Source organism: Dermochelys coriacea, chromosome 1 (assembly GCF_009764565.3).
Source record: "Dermochelys coriacea isolate rDerCor1 chromosome 1, rDerCor1.pri.v4, whole genome shotgun sequence".
NCBI lineage: Eukaryota > Metazoa > Chordata > Testudines > Dermochelyidae > Dermochelys > Dermochelys coriacea.
Window position 1 is genome coordinate 183,942,712 of NC_050068.2, and position 23,694 is coordinate 183,966,405.

The 23,694-nt window shown below is 41.4% G+C and overlaps 1 protein-coding gene across 9 annotated transcripts in view; it reads left to right on the forward strand.

The window, feature by feature from the left end:
- The window catches only part of CADM2 (cell adhesion molecule 2), a 1,073,705-nt gene that overhangs the window by 896,522 nt on the left and 153,489 nt on the right, over positions 1-23,694 (forward strand). For all 9 annotated transcript variants that reach the window (XM_038385081.1, XM_038385064.1, XM_038385091.1 and 6 more), the window contains one exon: positions 3,758-3,928. In XM_038385081.1, the coding sequence (XP_038241009.1) occupies positions 3,758-3,928 (171 nt within the window). The remainder of the gene's footprint in view (positions 1-3,757; positions 3,929-23,694) is intronic.

Consider the following 23,694-nt stretch of genomic DNA (forward strand, 5'->3'; position numbering starts at 1 on the left):
AATAGATAATTGTTACATATATGGGAGGAATATAAGGTTATAATTGGTTGAAAATAACTGATGAGTGATAAATCAGCAAGTTTCTATTGTTTTCCTCCTCAGAGACCAATAATATGTAGCTAAGCAAAAGTGTTAAAACAATCAGAGCATATATCCAAACAGTGAGTTCCAAGAAAACTGTTTGTCTTCATGGCGGGGGGAGGGGGGGAGCGGCAGGGGGAAAGGGGAGAGTTCTTGACTTTAAGCTTCATTTCCTCTAATGAATGTGATTCTCAGAAGGAAAACATTTTCTTAAATTTAAAAAATATTTGGCCATTATAGATAAATGTATAGATATTTTGATGATCCAGATATTCAGGGTTTATATAAAAGTACATACATTGACCTATTTTTTCACTGACAATTAAGGGTCAAGATTTTAAAGAAACAGGCGCTCCTAAGGAAGTGGTCTCCATTTTTCAAAAAGGCTGTGCATCCGGCAGCTTCCATTGAAGTGAAGGCTCCCAATGCCTAGACGCTGTCCAACCTGCAGTGAATTGGAGCTCCTGGGTGCTCAGCACTTTTGAAAATAAGGCTATTTATTCAGGTGCTTTAATGGTACACTTAGGATCCAAACTTTAAGCACTTTTTAAATCTAGACTAAATATTTTTCTCCTTTATAAATATAATAACCTTGGTTTAGCCATGGTCAATATTTCCCTCAGCTTTCTGATCCATAAATCTTAATAATCACCTCAGCAAAAATTGAAATCTGCTTAATGCTTAGCAAGCAACCGGAAAAAAAATGCCTGAGTGGGGAAGATCATTATTTCTGAAGCAAAAATCAGAATTACTTAACTACCTGGATTCTTACTTTATCTGGAGTGAGTGAAAAAGCCCATCTTTCTGATTCCAGAGATATTTTTAATCTAAAAAGATGTAGCTTATTACATTTTAGATCTGCTTTCTAAAATTGACTTTTCATGGAAATTTTATTTAGGTCATTTTCGTCTACCTAATGGGATTTTACTGTGATTTGTAAAACTGAAACCTCTTGCATTTTCCTTTCCTTTGATTAGGAAACACAGGATACATGCAATCTCAGTAGTATATTCCTTTACAAAAATTCATTTTAAGACCTTCACTAGCTCAATATGACAGGTTGCTGTTTTGCTAAAATAAACAAAAATCAATAAGCAGTATAAATAGTTGTGTACAAAATAAAACAAATCCCAAAAGTCTATAAGTGGTTCTCACATTAACTTCTGTGCACAATAACTTTTTAAATTAAATACCTCATCTGTTGGTTCTTCTGTTCTGCTCTCATTTATGCATCATACACGGAGGGTCTTTCAGTAAAAGGCCCAGCCCTGCCCAGTATACAGAGAAGCTAAGAGTTTGCAAATCTTTTAAATCAATTGAAGTTGAAGGTGCCCAGCACCTTTAGAATATGTCTGCACAATAGCCGGAAGTGAAAATCCTAGCTGAAGTAGACAGATTCATTCTAGCAGTTAGCATACTAAAAATGATACTTGAGTTAGCATACTAAAAATGGCTGGGTGGGTGTTGGGGCTCAGGCTGGAACTTGGGCTCTCAAGCATAGAGGGTCGGGTGCGCTTGAGAGCTCAAGCTCCAGGTTAAGCTGCAGCATCCACGCTGCTAATTTTTTAGCATATTAGCTCAGACTCTGCTAGTGTGAGTCTGTCTACCGTAGCTGGGAGGCACACTCCACTGTACAGTGGAGACTTACCCTCAGAGCCCAAACTGAACAAAAGAGACTCTTAAAGTAGAGCTCCTCAAGAGCAATAGGCAAATTGAATACAGCAAAACAGTTAGAGAAAGGATGGGTATGAAGGAATTTTATTTCAAAATTGGGTGTGGCTTATCTGCAAATTATAAGAATTAGAATGAGATGTTTCATTTAAATCTGAACAGTGGTGTTGATGTCTCAACTTTGGGTTTAGATTTAATTCATAGCTGACGTTAACCCTGGCTAACCCACAGATGAACCAGTTCATAAAAAATAAATAAAGCACTTGCAGTCTTACTCTATCCATATATATTTAAATCAAAAGTTACTTTGCTTTCCTAATATCCTTGTATCACATATCTATATGATTAAATACATAGACTTTGAAAAATTTACCTTCAGTAGCACTATGAAGGGATTTAAAAAAAAATAATAAAAACCGTGTTTCTCTAGTGGACTTCTGGGAAGCTTGTTTCTAATTGGGATGTAGATATAGTAGAGATAATGAGGCAAGGCATTCCTGCCTTTTAGTGAATTTTGGTTTTGTTTACTGCAGATTTAATTGATTGTGGATGTCTAACCATCGGTTCAATTTCAAAAGCTAACTGGCTAAAACAACTCTTAATTCCCCCACACTGTCCCTCGGTCTCTTCTTTCTTGATCATTGCAGGCCATCACCATCCTGCCTTTAACTCGGGCCCATAAGATGGGGATCATCTTCAACACAGACCTCCCTCTATGTCCTCAGACTATGTTCACAGTCAAGCTGTATCAAGTGGGATCCCGCAGGGATCAGTCTGGGTCCAGTTCAGTTCAATATCTTCTTCAGTGAGTTGGATAGCGGCATAAGAATACACTTAAAAAGTTTGCGGATGATACCAAGCTGGGAAGGGTTGCAAGTGCTTTGGAGGATAGGATTAAAATTCAGAGTGATCTAGAAAAGCTGGAAAAATGGTCTGAAGTAAATAGGATGAAATTAAATAAGGACAAATACTCTATTTAGGAAGGAACAATCAGTTGCACACATACAAAATGGGAAATAACTGCCTAGGAAGGAGTACTGCGGAAAGGGATCTGGGGATCATAGTGGACCACAAGCTAAATATGAGTCAACAGTGTAACACTATTGCAAAGAAAGCAAACATCATTCTGGGATGTATTAGAAGGAGTGTTGTAAGCAAGACACAAGAAGTAATTCTTCTGCTCTACTCTGCACTGATTAGGCCTCAACCGGAGTGTTGTGTCCAGTTCTGGGCGCGACATTTCAAGAAAGATGTGGACAAAATTGGTGAAAGTCCAGAGGAGAACAACAAAAATGATTAAAGGTCTGAAACATGTCCTATGAGGGAAGATTGAAAAAACTGGGTTTGTTTAGTCTGGAAAAGAGAAGACTGAGAGGGGGCATAACAGTTTTTAAGTACATAAAAGGTGTTATAAGGAGGAGGGAGAAAAATTGTTCTCCTTAACCTCTGAGGATAGGACAAGAAGCAATGGGCCTAAATTGCAGCAAGGGAGGTTTAGGTTGGACATTAGGAAAAACTTCTTAACTGTCAGGATGGTTAAGCACTGGAATAAATTGCCTAGGGAGGTTGTGGAATCTCTGTCATTGGAGATTTTTAAAAGCAGGTTAGACAAACACCTGTCAGGGATGGTCTGCATATTACTTAGTCCTGCCAGGAGTGAAGGGACTGGACTAGATGACATCTCGATATATGATTCTATGATATATTATGTAATTTCTTCCTGCATAGCATCCTTACAGCTTTTTCTATCCATGCAAACAGTTAAAATTCTTGTCCAGGCTCTCAGCAGTTGATTTTGAAATTGCCAAATACACACATAGGAAAAGCAACGGCAGTATTGGTTTTTATCAGACAAATAATGGAATGTCTGGCTATAAAGTGTTGGGTTTTTTTTTAAAGCAACTAGGGGAAAAGTTTTAGAAATGGATTTGATATATACCAGAGCTGCCTCTTATTGCATTGTGCTCCCTGAAAATCATTAAGCTACATTTTTTTGTTCTTGCAGATGTCAAATATTTAAAAGAAGAGGATGCAAATCGCAGGACATTCACTGTTAGCAGCACACTGGATTTTCGAGCGGATCGGAGTGATGATGGTGCCGTTTTACGTTGCAGAGTAGACCATGAGTCCTTAAACTCTACACCTCAGATAGCAATGCAGGTTCTAGAAATACACTGTAAGTAATATCTATAATCTATCTGTCTATCCCTATCCACACACATTTACATTCTCTGGTTTTAAGTGAAGGTGTACTGTCACTAGATATTTAATACACATGAAATAAACTTAAATCATTAATGAGTTCAAATACATACAAATACCTCTCTTCTAGCCCAATCTCAATTCTCCTAGTCACTATTTTGCTTGACAATACCATAGAAATGTAAGGTGATGTTAGCAGTAGAGATTAAATCATCAACTTTATGCCCTACTAACACAGCTTTGTGTGATGTTCTTCATGTTGGAGCCTAAGAGAGAAGAACCTAATTCATTATGCTTAGGGCTTGTCAAACATGAGGATGTTACATCGGAATAACTTTAGTTTGTTCTCATTAAAGTGCCTTGCGTACACACACAATTTTTTAAAAAAAATTCAATTATTTGGCACCTTAGATAGAAGTCATGAATCCTATCTGGAATAGAAGTAACTCTTCTTTGCAGTGAGTTTGTGTGCTTTAAGGGTTATGTGAATGCATTTCTAATCACTCTGCTTCTAGCATTCCTCTCCATGCTATCCCACACTGTATTGCTTCACATCTAGCTCAGCCTGTCTGTGAACCTGTGTGCCCTTCACTGCTCTAGAGCAGGGGTGGCCAACCTGTGGCTCCGGGGCCACAGAAGTTCTTCAGAAGTTAATATGCGGCTCTGTGTACAGGCACCGGGGCTGGAGCTACAGGTGCCAACTTTCCAATGTGCTGGGGGTGCTCACTGTTCAACCTCTAGCTCTGTTCCCACTCCACCCCTTCTCACCCCCTCCCTTGAGCCTGCTGTGCCCTTGCTCGCTCCACCCCACCCCCTGAGCCTCCTGCACTCCATGAAACAGCTGATCAGGAGGTGCGAGGAGAGAGGGGGAGGTGCTGCTCGGCGGGACCGCTAGTGGGTAGGAGGCGCTGTGGGGGGCGAGGAGCTGATGGGGGGCTGCTGATGTATTACTGTGGCTCTTTGGTACATTGGTAAATTCTGGCTCCTTCTCAGGCTCAGGTTGGCCACTCATCTCGACCAAATATTCTCTCTCTAATTAAATGCTGCCATGCAGCCAGGTGTGTCCCTTTTTAATATCAGGTAGTTGTGAGTTCACACACACAGGGTCACATAGTTATTATAACACTGTGCTTGCATGTGGATGCCTGAAGATCTCCAGGCCCATCTGGAGAATAGTCTCTGGAATGCAGACATCTGCAAGATACTGTCCATGAAAATGAAGGTGAGGAGGCACTCCTAGAGCTGGTGCCAGTGTCAGACCAGATCAAAGCAAAGGAACCCACACCATGAGCACTTGGACTGCATATTTGCAGGTGATGCCATGTGCATTTGCTGTGCATGAGAGTTCTACCAGAAACCATCCAGAAAATGCTGCAGACAGGAGCTGTCCCAGTAAGTAGAGTAGTATGCTGTATTACTATACAACTATGTAGGAGGATTTAAACAACTCTTTTCTATGTATTGGCAACCTTCTCAGGGTTGCTCATACTTGTAGTTTCCATTCCACTCCTGCACCAGCTGGGAGTATGTCATCCTGGCAGATAGCAGCTCTGCATGTGTTCCTGGTTTGCCAATTGCCTTTTTAAGCAAGACCCTTTGAGGCCTGGAACACGTTTTGTTGCAAGGCTCATGCATAGCATCCCTACCTAGCCCTGTCCTGTAAACTCTGGACACTACACCAGACTAGGACTTACCTTTCAGTCAACCAAATTGCAGACACTTCCCACACCAACCATCCTCTTCAGGATGGAAAAGAACAGTTTCAAGCACCCCACCAACAGGAATTTGTGAGCAACACTCTGGACATAAAAAAGTTCCATTGGTCTTGAGTTTGCATTATATTCTTTAACTCTTTGTAATTCAAATAATGTTATTTGTTACCTATGTTATTTGTTAACTCAATACAAAAGATTTGGTACAACTTGGTTGAAAAAATTCACTGAGGAGTAGCTCTCCCTTTAACATCAACACCAACCCCCCAGTATCACCCCATAATAAAATCAATACACAAACATATATCAGTCACTTCTTTGATTTACAGTATGTTCATTATCCAAAACTACCTCCTGACCTCGACGTAGGAGCACAGTGAATCCCTGACCCTATTCTCCATGCCACTTGAAGCCTTTTTTTGAGATAACTAGTTATTGACTGGGAGCAGTGAGAGATGGACAGCTTCCGGGTCGTGATGGCCTCACTCTTCTCCATGCTGAGAGGAGCCCTCATGTTGGTGTTCTATCATTGTAGCTTTAGGGTGAACTCTACATAGATCTGTAGGAAAGTAGCTTTCTCCTGATCATCCCAGTTCTGCATCCCTAACCTGTCCCACCAGATGCTGCTAGCTGGCTGAGCCCAGAAGTGGCACTCTACTAAATAAAGGTGCTCCAGATACATGCCCTGAAGAAGTAACTGCTAGATTTCATCATCCTACTCCTCCTCCACCTGTAGCTGTGTCATCACAGTACCCACAGGCCTCCATGGTAGTTTAAACCTACCCAGCTGCTCAATTGCCAATTCATGTGTATCATCCTGTTCTATGAATAACTGTCATGATCACAGAGCTTAGCAGTGTATCCTTCATGATCCTTGACAAAATACAGATGAATGATGGGCTTCCAAAGGTAGAATCATAGGAGTTTATTAGTTTGACTCCAAGTCCCAGAATTCCAGTAGGTTCCATAGGCACCTCACAATGCCCCGCAAGAAAAAATTCAGAATGCATAGAGGTGTGCAGCACACCACTGCACCACAGGATATCTGCCCAGAATGCTACATAGTTAATTTGAAGAAGTACATAGCTGTGTGGACACAACAATTAACAATGAAAATACCTTAAACTGGCATAACAAAGTGGTGTGAACATACCTTAGTTCAACATAGTTAATTCAGAGTGCTTAAAGTGAACAAACTACTCTGCTTCAACATCCTTCTTGAAGACGTGTACTTGCATTGTAAACTTCTTCAATTATAAATTGTTGGTGAAAGGATTGACCTCGCACAGCACCATCAGTACTTAGAAATAAATAATTATGATAAATATTTTTGGCCATTACTTTCCTCTTTTCTGAGTTTTTCCACTCTATAATTATGCTTGAAATTAACACTCTGCTTGTTGCAAATGTGTAACTCTTCAGAGTGGCTAAGTAGATGTAACTTCATCCAGGTAAAGAGCAGGAGAAAGAAAAGATGTTTTACTAACTGAATGACAGAGTTTTATTGGTAATTTGTGGAATGATGGAGTGAAATGAAAATGAAATGAAAATGATGGAGTGAAATGAAATCTGCTCTGGAAGATGGGGCTATGTAAAACAGATACTCTAAATGAGTACACAGAGAGATTTAGTAAAGAAGACTCTACAAGCCCACACACCAGCGTTATTCAGCAATTTCATTAGACAACAACTTGCCCAAATTAAAACCAATATTAACCTTTAATAGCATTGATATCAATATATATTTTACATTTTTTCCTCCCAAATTCTTATAATTTATTACTGGGATGGGGTAAACCAGCTCAGATAAAACCAAACCAGCCAGAATCATGACTCACTACTTGACCTCAACCTGACACTTCAGGTTCAAAACATTCAGTTAACTCTTTCAAACATACTATTTTTGAACACTTCTGCTCTCTTTGTTATGGCCGGGTGCAGAAGTGAAGAACTACAGGATTGCCTGTTCTTGTGTTATCATAGCCTGACCAAAAGCAGGATGTCTTCAGAGACAGAATATGGTTAGCACTTGAAATCTGGGGATACAGAGAGTATGTCTGTTTTCATGAGGTTCTCAGGTCTATTTTGCAGATATTAAGAAATAGATACAAATGTTAAGAAAATTTAAATGAAGTTTGGGTAAACATCCAGAATTTTGGATGATTATCTGAACCAACCCCTCCAATCTGTTGAGATTTACCCATCACTAATTTATATCCTCTCTCACTTGAGTCTAATCCATCCATACGTCATGCTCTGTTTCCTGCAGGACAGTCTTACTGCTGTTGTCTTGCTAAAGGGTTTGGCTATAATCTAATTCATGCTTGCCCAATGGGGATTAGTGGTGGCATGACATTCTTGCCAAGTCTATTTTTCTACTGACCCTTACAGTCAACAATAAACCTAGAATAGAATAATATTCTCTGTGGCATTGGGTGGAACTTTGTTGTTAGACTAGCTGCCACTGACTATTAGGTAGGTTTATATATATAATTATATATAATTATATATATATAATTATAATATATATAATATATATATATATTAGAGAAACATTTAGTTTTATTACTTACTTCTGTGCTCACACTCAAAAACCTTCTTCTGTTCTGTCACAGATACAGTACTGCCACTATAAAAGTTCAATGCTACAGTGATTCACTGTATTGTACCGTGTACCTGCAAGCCCTTGCTTGCACTCTTGGCAACAGCACATTTTGATTCTCTCCACCAAGGCACAAGTCCCAAGAGGCTTCATTTGAAGCTTTAAAATGAAATCAAACCTGTTCAAACTTCAGACATCATCATTGTGATTCTAAAATGGCAGCGGTAATGAGACCAATACCACAAGACACACTATAAGGTTCTGCAGCATATCTCATAAGCTGACCATACTTCCCATATGACAGCACTGATGTGTTAAATATATATTATGAAAAAAAGATATTGTACTGATATCTGCTGATGCAATTTTAGGTAAATTCTTAATTGGTGGTCTCGCAGATTTGTAACGAAGTATCAGTTTGACAAGCTTGCAGCCATCAGCTAATCTTCTTGTAAGGGCTTTTAATACAAGTTTTTGTGATAGCTAACAATTCCTTCATTTCTAGTTATTACTAAATGATCTTACATTGAGTATCAGGGCCCTTCTTTAGGGTTAGACAATTATTTTAAAACAGTTAAGGGCTAGTCTTTAGGAAATGCCTGTATTGATTTTGAATAATAAAAAAATGAACTGTAGAGACAACAGATACGCAAATTACAAACGATGCACTTGAACAACTTTGTAAAACCAGTTTAGTCCAGTGTATGTCTGTCTATCTACACACACACATCCCCAGGTAGCTATGTCACAAAGGAAAACATACACTACAGTTGTTAGCACTACTGTTCTAACTAGTTTATGCCTCTCTGGAAATAACATGAGGCCAGATCCTCAGGTGGTATAAATCAGAGTAGCGCCACTGAAATCCATAGAACTGTACTAGTTTACACCAGCTGAGGATCTGGCCCATTATTTTTACTTGTCTGATTTTGTGGTTTTGGTGGAACACAATATCTTGGTTAATTGTTAATTTCCACCAGAAATAAATTACCTGCTTAAGAGAAGGCATCTTATGGAAAACAAAAGGAAAGAAAACAATTATGCATAGGTGAAGGTTAGAGCTTTCTACTTCTGAAAAAGTAACTAAGCTGCATACACCAAACCAAATGAGACTAATGTAAATGAAAAAATGTGAACTAATTAGGAATGGATTTTAAGCATTTTAGATGACGAGTCGATGATACCACCTCCATCATGGGTTTATTGTTTTTGTAGTTCAGAGTCTGAGAAACTGAATTCTACCTTACAAAAGGGATATTTTCACATTTGTTTATTTATGCCAGGTATGTCTAAAAAGCTGTAAAAATAAAAATATGAATGCCAAGATCCTGCTTTTATGTATATATTAATCACCTATTCATATTGAATTTTGAATGAGAATTTGTTATATTTACCTCAGTTTTTATGTAAACACTGTTAATAAGCAAAATTATCTTGTTTAAGCTTTTCAGATTAATGAACTATTGAAACAAATGAAACATGGAAGATACTTAGAGTAAGCAGTAAAGAATAATATCTGTGAACGTGAAAGTTCAGTGCCCTAATCTGCATGTTTAAATGAGATCAATTAGGTTAATGATGGATGAAAATAAGAAATCCATGATTTAAATGTAAAATAATTCAAAAACTTGTGGGTTCATTAGATGCCAAACTTTCATCTTTCAAAGGGGCTATCTGGATCAAAGGGTTAATGTACAACCCTAACCTTTACCATCTGCAGGCATACTCAAATATGGTTTACAAGTGTAATATAATACAATATAATTTATTTTTCTCTAACATCTTTTGTGCACAGATGTCACAAAATGGTTCATATATTATTACATTCTGCACAGAAATACAAATAATGGTTGTGGTCAGAGTTTTCCATGCAGATATCATCTGTACTCATGACAGGATCAGATAAGACAAGGCAAGTTTGGGGGAGAGTGACTGAAAATACTGAAACTGGCAGGCTCAGGAAGAAATATTAATTGTTTTTAGAAGAATGAGTTAATTGACATAGGCACAGAGACACCGTTTGTCTTGGGATGGGATTTTAAAAGAGTGAGTCACTCAGGCAATTGAAGGATGTTCTATCTAGATGAGCAGGGAAAGGATCAATTGTGGAATGATGTGGGGGAGGAAGGGAAATAGAAAGAAAGAAGTCTCATTTTTGAGGACTAAACCATCAATCACATACTATATATTGTCAAAAGTCTGTCTGATCCTAGGTTCAGCTCACTTACTGCAATACCCAGAAGGTTAGAATAAGGCAATCAAATATTAGATTAGAATAAGGAAATCAAATATTCTCACCCACTGTAATGTATGTTCTCTAAGATGAGCAAAATGGTCCCATATGTGACAGACTGGCACAGGCCTTTCCTTCACACCAGAACAGAACATTTAGCCCATCTGCAGTGAAACCTGTGTCCTCTGAAGAACATAAGAATAGCCATACTGGGTCAGACTTATGGTCCACCTAGCCCAGTATCGTGTCTTTTGGCAGTGGCCAGTGCTAGATGCCTCAGAAGGAATGAACAGAACAGGGCAATTATTGAGTGAGCTATTCCCTACCTTCCAGTGCCAGCTTCTGGCAGTCAGAGATTTAGGGAAATCCAGAGAATGGGGTTGCATCCCTGACCATCTTGACTAATAGCCATGGATAAATCTATCCTCCATGAACACGGTTGACTGCGTGTTGTGTGAAGAAGTTATGAAGTTCCTTATGTTTGTTTTAAATCTTCCACCTGTTAATTCCATCAGGCGATTCCCTGCTTCTTATGTTTTATGTGGAGGGGTAAATAATGCTTTCTTATTCACTTTCTCCAAATCAGTCATGATTATATAGACCTCTATTATATCCCCCCTTAGTCATCTCTTTTCTAAACTGAAGAGTCCCAGTCTTTTCAATCTCTCCTCATAGGAAGCTGTTCCATACCCTAATTATTTTTGTTGCCCTTCTCTGCATCTTTTCCCATTCTAATGTATCTTTTTTGAAATGCACCCCAGGGCACCCCAATATGATTAATTGCAAAGACGATTGGGTCTATTATAGAGGAATGGCAGAGGGATCCATACCTGCTCTGAAGGAGCAATTTTAAGACCTGTCCTCTGTGATGTCATCTCTGAAAGTCATGACAAGCATACAGCCAAGATACAGAAGGTAGGGTTAAGCATCCATATAATAGGTAAATGGTCATCCCAGTGATGAGGAATCTCTTAGAACCTTAAAAACCTTAGAGAGGAACAATGTCTACATTACAAGCTAGGGGTATGATTCCCCTGCTCATGTACACATACTCACGCCAGCTCTCATGGAAATCTGAAACCACTGGGTTTCTAACTAACTTGTGCCTCTACTGCTGCTATCCATGCTACTGTGGCTATGCTGCTATTTATGCTCATGCTAGATCAAGGAGAGCTAGAGTGTGTGTCCACACAAGCAGAGGAATCACACCCCTAACTCATAGTGTAGAATAGTGGTTCTCAAAGCTGGTCCTCTGCTTGTTCATGGAAAGCCCCTGACGGGACGGGACAGTTTGTTTACCTGACGTGTCCGCAAGTTCGGCTGATCATGGGACGATTGGAAAAAGGCTAATGTAGTGCCCATCTTTAAAAAAGGGAAGAAGGAGGATCCTGGGAACTACAAGCCAGTCAGCCTCACCTCAGTCCCTGGAAAAATCATGGAGCAGGTCCTCAAGGAATCAATTCTGAAGCACTTAGAGGAGAGGAAAGTGATCAGGAACTTGACCCACCAACGGCATGAATTCACCAAGAGCAAGTCATGCCTGACTAATCGAATTGCCTTCTATGACGAGATAACTGGCTCTGTGGATGAGGGGAAAGCAGTGGACATGTTGTTCCTTGACTTTAGCAAAGCTTTTGACACGGTCTCCCACAGTATTCTTGCCAGCAAGTTAAAGAAGTATGGGCTGGATGAATGGACTAAAAGGTGGATAGAAAGTTAGCCAGATTGTCAGGCTCAAAGGATAATGATCAATGGCTCCATGTCTAGTTGGCAGCCGGTATCAAGTGGAGTGCCCCAAGGGTTGGTCCTTGGGCCAGTTTTGTTCAATATCTTCATAAATGATCTGGAGGATGGTGTGGATTGCACCCTCAGCAAGTTTGCAGATGACAGTAAACTGGGAGGAGAGGTAGATACGCTGGAGGGTAGGGATAGGATACAGAGGGCCCTAGACAAATGAGAGGATTGGGCCAAAAGAAATCTGATGAGGTTCAACAAGGACAAGTGCAGAGTCCTGCACTTAGGACTGAAGAATCCCATGCACCGCTACAGACTAGGGACCAAATGGCTAAGCAGCAGTTCTGCAGAAAAGGACCTAGGGGTTACAGTGGATGAGAAGCTGGATATGAGTCAACAGTGTGCCCTTGTTGCCAAGAAGGCCAATGGCATTTTGGGATGTATAAGTAGGGGCATTGCCAGCAGATCAAGGGACGTGATCATTCCCCTCTATTCAACATTGGTGAGGCCTCATCTGGAGTACTGTGTCCAGTTTTGGGCCCCACACTACAAGAAGGATGTGGAAAAATTGGAAAACGTCCAGCGGAGGGCAACAAAAATAATTAGGGGACTGGAACACATGACTTATGAGGAGAGGCTGAGGGAACTGGGATTGTTTAGTTTGCAGAAGAGAAGAATGAGGGGGGATTTGATAACTGCTTTCAACTACCTGAAAGGAGGTTCCAAAGAGGATGGATCTAGACTGTTCTCAGTGGTAGCAGATGACAGAACAATGGAGTAATGGTCTCAAGTTGCAGTGGGGGAGGTTTAGGTTGGATATTAGGAAAAACTTTTTCACTAGGAGGGTGGTGAAACACTGGAATGCATTACCTAGGGAGGTGGTGGAATCTCCTCCCTTACAAGTTTTTAAGGTCAGGCTTGACAAAGCCCTGGCTGGGATGATTTAGTTGGGGATTGGTCCTGCTTTGAGCAGGGGGTTGGACTAGATGACCTCCTGAGGTCCTTTCCAACCCTGATACTCTATGATTCTATGGCTCCCACTGGCTGTGGTTCAACGCTCCAGGCCAATAGGGGCTGCGGGAAGGGCGGCCAGCACATCCCTCAGCCCGCACCCCACGATCAGCCAAACCTGCGGACGCGGCAGGTAAACAAACCGGCTCAACCTGCCAAGGGCTTTCCCTGAACAAGCGGCGGACCGGCTTTGAGAACCGCTGTAGAAGACAAATAAGAATCAGGCCATCTTATTTAGTCACCTGAAGAAACATTATAATTCTTGCTGATTTTTTTTCATTTTATTTTTTAATGCTCAGATGTTTGCTATGGACTTCAGAGAATCAAGTAAAACAATGGGATCTGATTTTCAAGTGCTGAGCATTGTCAGCTATTACTAACTTCCACCAGAGTTTTGGGTGCTCTGCGCTTCAGAAAATCAGGCCCACGAATCCTGCCCCAAAGACCTAAAGTCAGACCTGACAGAACAGCAGTGTGCCATAAACAAACACAACAACAACAAAAAAAGATGGGCGAGAAAAGAAGAGGGAAAAGGATTATGTTAAAATGTCTCGTGCCGACTCAGTAAAATATGTGCATATCTTCATGGTTCTTGTGAAATTAGGAGTTCTTTTTTTTAATCGTTGTTTTGCCATATCACCTATGAAAAGTTTTTTCAAGTGAGATAAAAGAAAAATAGAATTAAATTGGAGAGAGCACAGTTTGGGGCAGCGAAGATGATAAATGAAGTGGAGAGGTTTTACATATAAAGAGAGCGTGGCAAAATTGGTGTTGTATAGATTTAAGAGGTGGCATGACTTAAGTACTTAAGCAAGTTATGGTTATAAAATTCTGGCTCATGGTATATTTGAGTTCACAGAGCACACCGGAACTAGGAATCATAGGTTTGAAGAAATTATTATTTATATAGTACCATTGCTGTGTGTGATGCTTCACAGATAATTAAAACACAAGGCCCGCGACCATGCAAATACTTATACATGTGAATGACTTTACTCACACAAGTAGTCCAATTGGGACTACTCAAGTACATAAAGTATCTCGTGCATAGTATGTAGAGACAGCCCTTGTCATGCCCACATTTAAATCATGTAATCAATGTTGAAGTGTTTGCAATATTAAAGACTGGCATAGGAAGACACAACAATGGACTGCAGTGGAGGTGAATGAGGGAAGAATAACATTTTTGCAAAATCAGATGATGAGACTGCTTTGATTGTGTAGCAGGCACCACATAGTTTCTGCAGTGTTTATTTTAGTTCATTTTAAAATGTTGTGTTAGAATCTGAAGAAGAAGGTAGTAAAGAGGTGATTGGAAATAGAGGTATTGTACGGAACTAAAATTTTAAGAGGTTTTATTTTTCGCTGACAGTGGGCAATAGGTGTGGCAGAATGGACAGCTGAGATGTTGAGTTAAGTGTTTTTAATATTTTTAACCAAATACCATGACTACTGTGCATGGAATTTAGTAAGTTAAAGGAGTATCTGTCAATGTTGTACTCTCGTGTAGGCAGTCATGCATTTTGTTTGTCAGGAGGGAAGTTTTCATTGATCATGGTTTGCTTTTCCTCTATATTGGTTAAAGGCTTGCTGCTGTTTTGCATGCATGGGACAGCTTTTACGCTTTTATGGCATAAAAAGGGGGGTTTGTTTATTTTTGGTTGTTTTGCTTTTTTGGTTTACATTTTTAAAAAAGTTTGGAAAATCTGTGTTCGAGATGGCAGAATTGTCATTAAACAGTTCTTGACAAGGAGGGCCTAGATGCTGCTTATCTGGTCCCACTTAGCTATTTCAAATAATTTTAAAAGCGATATAGAAGGAAGATACAGGAGGCATAATAATGCCACTAAGTATTCACTTTCATTAAAACTAAATTTTCATAAAATTACTTTAAAATTAAACTGTATAACAGTCTTCTTTCTCCTCAGTATGTGAACAGATATGCTAAAATGAAATGCTATTGCCATGATACAGCTATTTGATCTAGATTGCCTCCCCCACAAAAATTAATAACATACATTTTCAGGCACAAAATATTGAATTTTCATCTTGTCTACTAAAGCAATGAGTCATTCAGTATATTCTGAAGCAGAGCATCAGACATATTGTATTTCCCAGGATAATTTGATGAAGTTTGCCAATTGTAAAATTGCTTTTCATGTACTCTATTGTACTGAATTGGCACTGTCAGAAGCAGTGCTACTTGTCATTTACAAAGGAAGCCCAGTTTTAGGGAGTGCTGACTCACAGCTGTAGGATATGAACAGCTGGTAAATTTAATCTATTAAAAAGTGATGAGTACTTCCACAAAGGTGATTGGAATACTCCCCACTCATTCTTTAGATCTCAATTGGAAGATTAATTTTGCTGTTGATTTTGTACATACCACAGTGGTTTGTCCCTGGAATTTATTTAAGAAGCCTGTTCTTCAGAATATAATTACCTGGACTATTTAGAAATATGGATAAGTTTGTATAGAAGTACAACGTTTCATAAAGTTTTTGTGATTGCCTGTAGCAGGAGAGACCATCAAGATCTGAAGTTAATAATGTATGTTTGATCTCTCAAAAAAATCTTTTAAATTTATCCCATGCCTTCTGCTATGCTAATTGATCAATAAAACAGCTGAATCATTGTCTTCAAAGGTAGTTGCTTATTTCTTCTTCCTGCTTGGAAATTATGTTCCATGAAAGGAACCAACAGAAGAATAGAATAGGGGCACCATAAAAAAAGTAGATGACTGTGATGAAAATAAATATCACAGACTTTCTACCTAATTTTGTCTGTTTAAAAAAAAGATAAATGAATTAGTCTCTAAGGAAAAACATTTATTGCTGAACCGTTATCTTTTTATAACCTTTTAAAAAATGATGGCATCTTTGTTTGTTATTCACTGATACAATAAATAATAAAAAACCTGAGCATTTTATTAAAGTTTTTCAATATTCAGGAGTTTTTAAATCATAAAGTAAAACCATCAAGTAAATACATATTGTTTGTAGATTATAATCTACAAATAAACCTGTTAAAAGAAAAATGGGTATGCAGTGCATTACATCGCACTAATATAAACACTGATACACAGAAGATAACTGTTGATAGAATACACAAAAATTAAACAGGGATATAAACAGATTAGAAAATGAGTTGGGCAGGACTTGATTAAAGCATACGTGCTATAAACCTGTGCCTAGGGCCCCAGCTCCTGGAGTCATGATAATGTTGCAATTTCAGCTTAATTTTTTAAAAAGTATGTTTCCAGCCCTCCTGGTTTCTAAGAAAAGCTTAAAAGTGTAACTGATGCAGTGAAGGCTGAGTCTGCAGACAGACTGAGCAAGAGCCCAGAGATGGGGAGTGCCCCATTCATTTATCTGGGGGTGTTAACTCAAAGATGTGCTGCTCTGGTGGCCCTCACCGACATTACCACAATGGGGTGTGGTGGGAGGAGAAACATAAAGTGGGCTCAGACAACCCACCAAAGCAGATATGCCCCAGATTTTGGGATAGGTCCTGGGGAGCCTCTTGCTGCTTGTGAGGAAAATGAGATTCCTGCTGCAACTCATGGAGGAGAGAAAGGAGCCCAAGGCCACTGTCCCTGCCTCTATGGAGAGGAGGGAATGGTTACCATCCCCACTGCAAATGGAGCAAAGGGCCATGGCAAAGGGAGGGATCACAGGAGGCGCTGATGTCCTGCTGTGCTTAGAGTGCTGGGTTGTCTTATTCTGACTCTAGAGCTGAGGTCAATGTTTTCTTACAATGACAGTGTTAACTCCTAATCCTGCCATTGGATCTGTGCATCCTTGCATCCATAAGGCCATTGGGATTTCGTACAAGCAAGTCTGCTCACGTGGATCCAATTGCAAAATTATTTGGTTACATAGATCATTGAGTTTAATTAATCAGAAGTACCATTAAGCATTATTAACCATTACATAGAGAAGAAATGAGGTACAAATCAATGAGGGCAAATAAATACAACATTCCAAATACACAGTATGAGTAATGGCCTTGTGGGGGAAAAGAAAAGGAAAAAAATTGAGAGGGAAGTAAAAAATATAATGGGAAGATTTCATAAAATACTGCCCAGTTCTGAAGTGATTGGCACCCTTATCTCTCAATGAACTCAATGGCCGATTTCTTCTTCCCACTTTATACTTGTGTAATTCCTGTTAGTTTACATGCACACACTGAGTTTGAGAGACAATATAGCCCTGATTTTGTCCAACTCAAAACCTTACTGCGGATGGAGATATCTTCAATATAGAACAAACTGCTGACGTACAATCACGGACACAGCACACTAACCTCAGAATCAAAGTATGTCAACATGGGTCTGGGATCAAATTATGTTACTAGATTATTTTAAGGTATGTAAGAGATCAAGAGGAAACGGAATGCTTTTATCCCGCTTTTGAAATATTTAGGTTTTCTCTGTATATGGCTGCAAGGAGACCAATCTCATGTTTTTTATGTCTGATTTCTTCTTAAATTGTATATAAATGAACCAGGTTTTTAATAGCAAGAGACAAATCTGCAAAGGTTGTTTTGTATTTCCTGGTAGGTTGTTTTGGTTGAAAGTTCAGGTTGGTTCGTATTTTGCCAGAGCTACTACTTTACTTGCTACTACTTACTACTTGCCCTACTTTAGTTCTTGTATATTCACCAAAAGTAACTCTTTTAGTACTGTCTAATTTTCCAAGCCTGTATATTCAGAGAGAGAGAACATCTCTGGACTTAGGCAGTGAAAGCATATTGATATGCATCCTTCATAAAAAGCAAGCTTTACTAATGGAGTTTCCTTTCTTAACCACCTGAGGGATCATAAAAAAAAAAAAAAACCTGATACAGAGATTTCTCCATCTCTATAATCCTCACCAATTTCTTCATTGAGCGCTATAAATTATTGATATTTAGATAACACCAGTAGATATGATGTCTTCCTACCCATCTCATTCAATAGCTCAAAGAGGCAGCCTGGTCCTTTGGGATGGGCACTGCACTGGGAGTTAGGAGACCCGAGATCTCTTCTTGACTCTGTCGCTCTCTTGCTTAGTGACCTCTACAAGTCATTTGACCTTTGTTTTTCCATCTGTAAAATGTGGCTGGCAATATTCACCCACCTTTATAATGTGCTTTGAGATCTACAGATGAAAAGGGTTAAATATGATTTTAATTACGCTATGGGGCATTGTAGCAGGGTGAGCATCCACTCCAGCCCTGAAAGGGTTAGAAAAGCCCTGCAAAGGGCTGGGGCTGGGGAAGGAAGTAAAACCCAGGCTGATTGGGGGAAGTGGCAGCTGGGGGCCACACCCCAGTCAGGGCCCAGCTGGCTCTATAAAGGCTTTGAGCCAGCTGTTCCAGTAGAGTCTCCCTCTGCCTGTAGAGGGAGAAGGGCCTGGCTGCAAGGTAGGATACCCAGATTGGAGCAGGGCTGGGGAAGGGCCAGAGGAGTTGGGAGCTCTGGCCCAGAAAGCCCCAGGCTGCAGGCCTGGAAGGCCTATTAGGTACGGGGATTGCAGGAGCAGGCAGAGGCAGCAGGTCCAGACCCCCTTGTCTGTGATGAGTGGCTTATACTACAGTCTGCCCTGGGAGCTAGGGCTAGTTGGTGACTGGCAGTAGCTTAAGACTGAGGTGAGGTGGGGATAGTGGATGGGAGTTTCCTTGGGAGGGGGAGACCCAGAACTGTGGGGGTACTGCCAGGGGGCAGCACCCAAGACAAGGGCACTGGGGTCTGGGAGGGACCAGGGGCGGTGAGACACCGGCGTGAAGGAGGCGCTCTGGAGGCTGGACGCTAATTCCTTGACAGAACCAGCAGGAGCTGCTGCTGGGTGAGTCTGCACCCCATGACAGGCATATATTAAAACTTATGTTTTAGGTGACAAGGCTAGGGATGTAGGTAGAAAATATCTTAACATAAGTCCATATTCATGTTTAGTGAAAGCAAAGCCAATTTTTCTCTGATTTCTATGCAAGCCAGCACATAATTTATTTTATTAATGATTTGTGTACCAAGAGGAGCATGATAGGCACTTTGTGTGCCGATATAAAAATAAGTTTCTTGCCCTGAACATCTTGCAACCGAAACAGATAACATGCAAATTCATAATGGGGGTTAAGTATAAGCAAAAGAAAAACAATTGACTTTTTATAAAAGTATTGTTAGTTCCATGAGTCCATTCTATTGGGAGAAGTAGGGTTTATGGTCTTTTTGAAAGACATACATTTTAAAGAAAGACTTGAACAGAGGAGGGATGAGGCATGATGGACATAGATTATATTCTATGGCAGTGGTCCCCAACACGTGCCCGTGGGCGCCATGGCGCCCGCTGTGGTATTTATGTGCACCCACCTCCGGAAAATCCGCCACCGAGAAGCACAACTGCTGGACAACCAGCTGCCAAAATGCCACCCAGAAGCGGCAATGCCAAGAAGCGTCACCGCTGAAATGCTGTTGCTTCTCGGCAGTATTTCGGCGGCTGGTTATCCGGCGCCCGCCACGCTTTTCTGGGAACATGAATATGCTATTGCAACAGAAAGGTTGGGGACCACTGTTCTATGGTAAATAACAAAGTGCAAACATAAATCCCTTATCTGTTCTCCAGGAATAGATAGATACTCATTGCCAGTTTGGAAAGAGGTTATAAAACTGATAAAATGTATAATATCTGAATGCCAGTATTCTAGTTGCCTTTCGCAATTTTAAAAGTTGTTTCTAGCTATTAAACATTGAAAATCTGACCATTTGTAGTAAATGAAGAGGACATGTCGTATGCCAAATATTTCAGCTATTAGAAAGGATTACAAAAACATTTCAATAAAATCAAGGTTTGTTACTTAAGGCCTGAGAAGGGAGACCTCAGAAGTATATCTAAATATCTTCAGAACTTTCAGAATTGCATATAAAATATTAAGAATATTGGCTTCTGTGAATGTATCTGATTGTAGTGGGGTGGTCACCCGCTCCCACCTGAGAGGGTTAAAGCCAGCCCTGGGAGAGGGCTAGGGGCTGGGAGAAAAGCCCAGGCTGATTAAGGGAGCAGCTGTAGCTGGGCCATGCCCCAATCAGGGCACAGCTGGGCCCTATAAAAGGCCGTGAGCCAGGAGCTCAGGCAGTCTCTCTCTGATGGCAGAGAGGGAAGGACCGGGCTGTCTGGGAGCTAAATGGGAACCTAAGTTGGGGCAGTGCTGGAGGAAGGCAGGAGGAGGAACTGGGGAGCTCCCCCCTGGAAACCTCAAAGGCTGCAGGGCCTTGTGCGGGGCCTAAACAGGTTCTGGGGCTGCAATGGAGCAGCCTGGGGCTGCGTAGAGGCAGTAGGTCCTATCCCCCTTGCCTATGATAACTGGCTTATACAGACTGCAGTCAGCCCCAGTGAAAGGGGCCTAGATGGTGACTGTCAGTGGCCCATAGGCTGAGGCAAGGTGGGATTGGGAGTTGGGGGTTCCCCAGGGAGGGGAGACCCAGAGACTGTGGGGTACTGCCAGGGGGCAGCACCCAAGGGAAAGGGGTACCAGGCTCCTGGAGGGACAAGGGGGCTTGCCAGCAAAGTAGCAAGCAGGACACCAGCCTGCAGAGGGCACTCTGGAGGCTGGAAAACTAATTCCCTGGTTGACCAGCGGGAGGCACCACAGGGGTGAGTCTCGCCACACTACACTGATCTAACTCTGCAATTCAGCTCACTTCTGAGAGGTAGCCAATGTTTTTCTAATGAAAATTATTACTCTGTTACGATGGCACATGTAACTGACCTGTTAGCTTTGTTCTAACTTTCAAACCACATTATAAAGCCTTATGGGGAATGGAACCCCACTTGGACTCTATTCCTATCTGTATTGGGTTAAATTTAATTTATCGCTAGTTTGTTTTTTAGCAAGGAAATCAGGAATGCCATAGGTTTGATTCCTAGCTTCTTGCACAGTATTCATGTGTGAGTTTTGGGAGAGTCACTGAAGCTTTCTCTATCAAGCCTCCCTCGCATTGGAAGCCCAGGGAAAGCCAATGTTTAAGCAACCCAGGGACCTGCTCTTCTCCAGAGAGTGATCTGCCTGCCTTGCAATGAGACACGATCAATGAGTACTGAACCTATTTAAGTTAGTTGAAAAAGGATGTTGAGACAAAAAGGTGAAGAGGTGTATCAGTGTAACCATGTCAGGCCTACAGGATTTATACTTCATAGTTACCTTCAATTGGTCGTTTGTAAAGAGCTTCAACATGGTGTATACACACCAGCCACCTGACATCTGTGGCTGGGGTTGAACTCCCTTTACCATTACAGTCTGTTTATGAGGCTCTGATTACCTTAAGGGGGATATGTTTGATATTATAGAGAGTTAGTTTATATATTGGTATATATTTATCTTGATTCCCATGTCATTTCTTTTCTCTATTCCTATCTGTACAACTTTTAATTCAGCCATATCGTCTCCCTTCCTAAAGTGTTTAGTTTCTTCTAAAAACTGATCAGTCCTTGCCTCCTTTTAATGGTTCGTGCTCTAGGAATCAGATGGGCTGTGCATTCATTTATTCAGTTAATTAGTAGGTTGAGGCATCGTACACAAAGAATGCAGTTTAGCTCCAGTGTCCAGCAAGCAAAGGACTGGGACCTGCCATCAGTCCAAGTAGCCCAATGAACTCAGTTCTCATTGGCCCTCCAGTGGGCCACAAAAAGACTTGAGGAGGAGTAAGTAGACACTAGCCTGCTTGGGCACCAGCAGGATGCCAGGAGTAGGCTAAGTCCCTGGACTAGCAGTCAGGAGAGTTCAGTTCCTAATTCTGCCAATAAGTTGCTGTGTGAATTTAAGTAAATCACTACAGCTCTCTCTGATCCTCTTCTTCTGACCCTATGTCTGTTATGTATTTAGCCTTTAGGCTGCAATGATTTACACACATGCTTAACTTGACTTAGGGTATGTCTACACTACAAAATTAGGTCCAATTTATAGAAGTCGGTTTTGTAGAAAGCGTTTTTATACAGTCGAGTGTGTGTCCCCACACAAATGCTCTAAGTGCAGGAAGTCGGCAAAGTGTGTCCACAGTACCTAGGCAACCATTGACTTCCGGAGCGTTTCACTGTCAGTAGCTATCCCACAGTTCCCGCAGTCTCCACCGCCCATTTGAATTCTGGGTAGAAATATCAGTACCTGATGGGGCTAAAACATTGTCGCGGGTGGTTCTGGGTGCATATTGTCAGGCCCCCCTTCCCTCCCTCCTTCCATGAAAGCAAGGGCGGACAATCGTTTTACGCCCTTTTTCTTCAGTTACCTGTACAGACGCCATACCACAGCAAGCATGGAGCCCGCTCAGCTAACCGTCACCGTATGTCTCCCGGGTGCTGGCAGATGCTGTACTGCATTGCTACACAGCAGCAGTTTATTGCCTTTTGGCAGCAGACAGTGCAGTATGACTGCATCATCGATATAGTCGTGGGTGCTCTTTTAATTGACCTCGATGAGGTCGGGGCGCTTGGGCAAATATGGGAGTTACTCAGCCAGGTCATTTCCCTTTTAAGTTTTGTCTCATGACGATTCAGTCCTACTGGCAGTGCACTGTCTTTTAATCAGCAGTTATACTGCACCGTCTTCTGCCGAGGACCCAGGAGATGACGATGGCTAGCGGTCGTACTGCACAGTCTGCTGCCAGCAAGATGTATAAAGATAGATGAAGTGGCTCAAAACAAGAAATAGATCAGATTTGTTCTGTATTCATTTTCTCCTCCTCCCTCCCTCCGTGAAATCAACGGCCTGCTCAACCCAGTTTTGAGTTCTATCCTTGAGGGGGCGATTCAGTTTCTCGCAAAGCCACCCACTTTGTTGATTTTAATTCCCTGTAAACCAACCCTGTAAGCCATGTCGTCAGTCGCCCCTCCCTCCGTCAGGGCAACGGCAGACAATTGTTCTGTAACTTTTTTCTGTGCAGACGCCATACCACGGCAAGCATGGGGCCCGCTCAGATCACTTTGGCAATTAGGAGCACATTAAACACCACACGCATTATCCAGCAGTATATGCAGCACCAGAACCTGGCAAAGCAAAACCAGGCGAGTAGGTGACATCAGCGCGGTCACGAGAGTGGTGAGGACATGGACACAGACTTCTCTCAAAGCACAGGCCCTGGCAATGTGGGAATCATGGTGCTAATGGGGTAAGTTCATGCGGTGGGACGCCGATTCTGGGCTCTGGGAACAAGCACAGACTGGTGGGACCGCATAGTGTTGCGGGTCTGGGACGATTCCCAGTGGCTGCGAAACTTTCGCATGTGTAAGGGCACTTTCATGGAACTTTGACTTCCTTTCCCTGCCCTGAGGCGCAATAATACCAAGATGAGAGCAGCCGTCACAGTTGAGAAGCGAATGGCAATAGCCCTGTGGAAGCTTGCAACGCCCGACAGCTACCGGTCAGTCGGGAATCAATTTGGAGTGGACAAATCTACTGTGGGGGTTGCTGTGATGCAA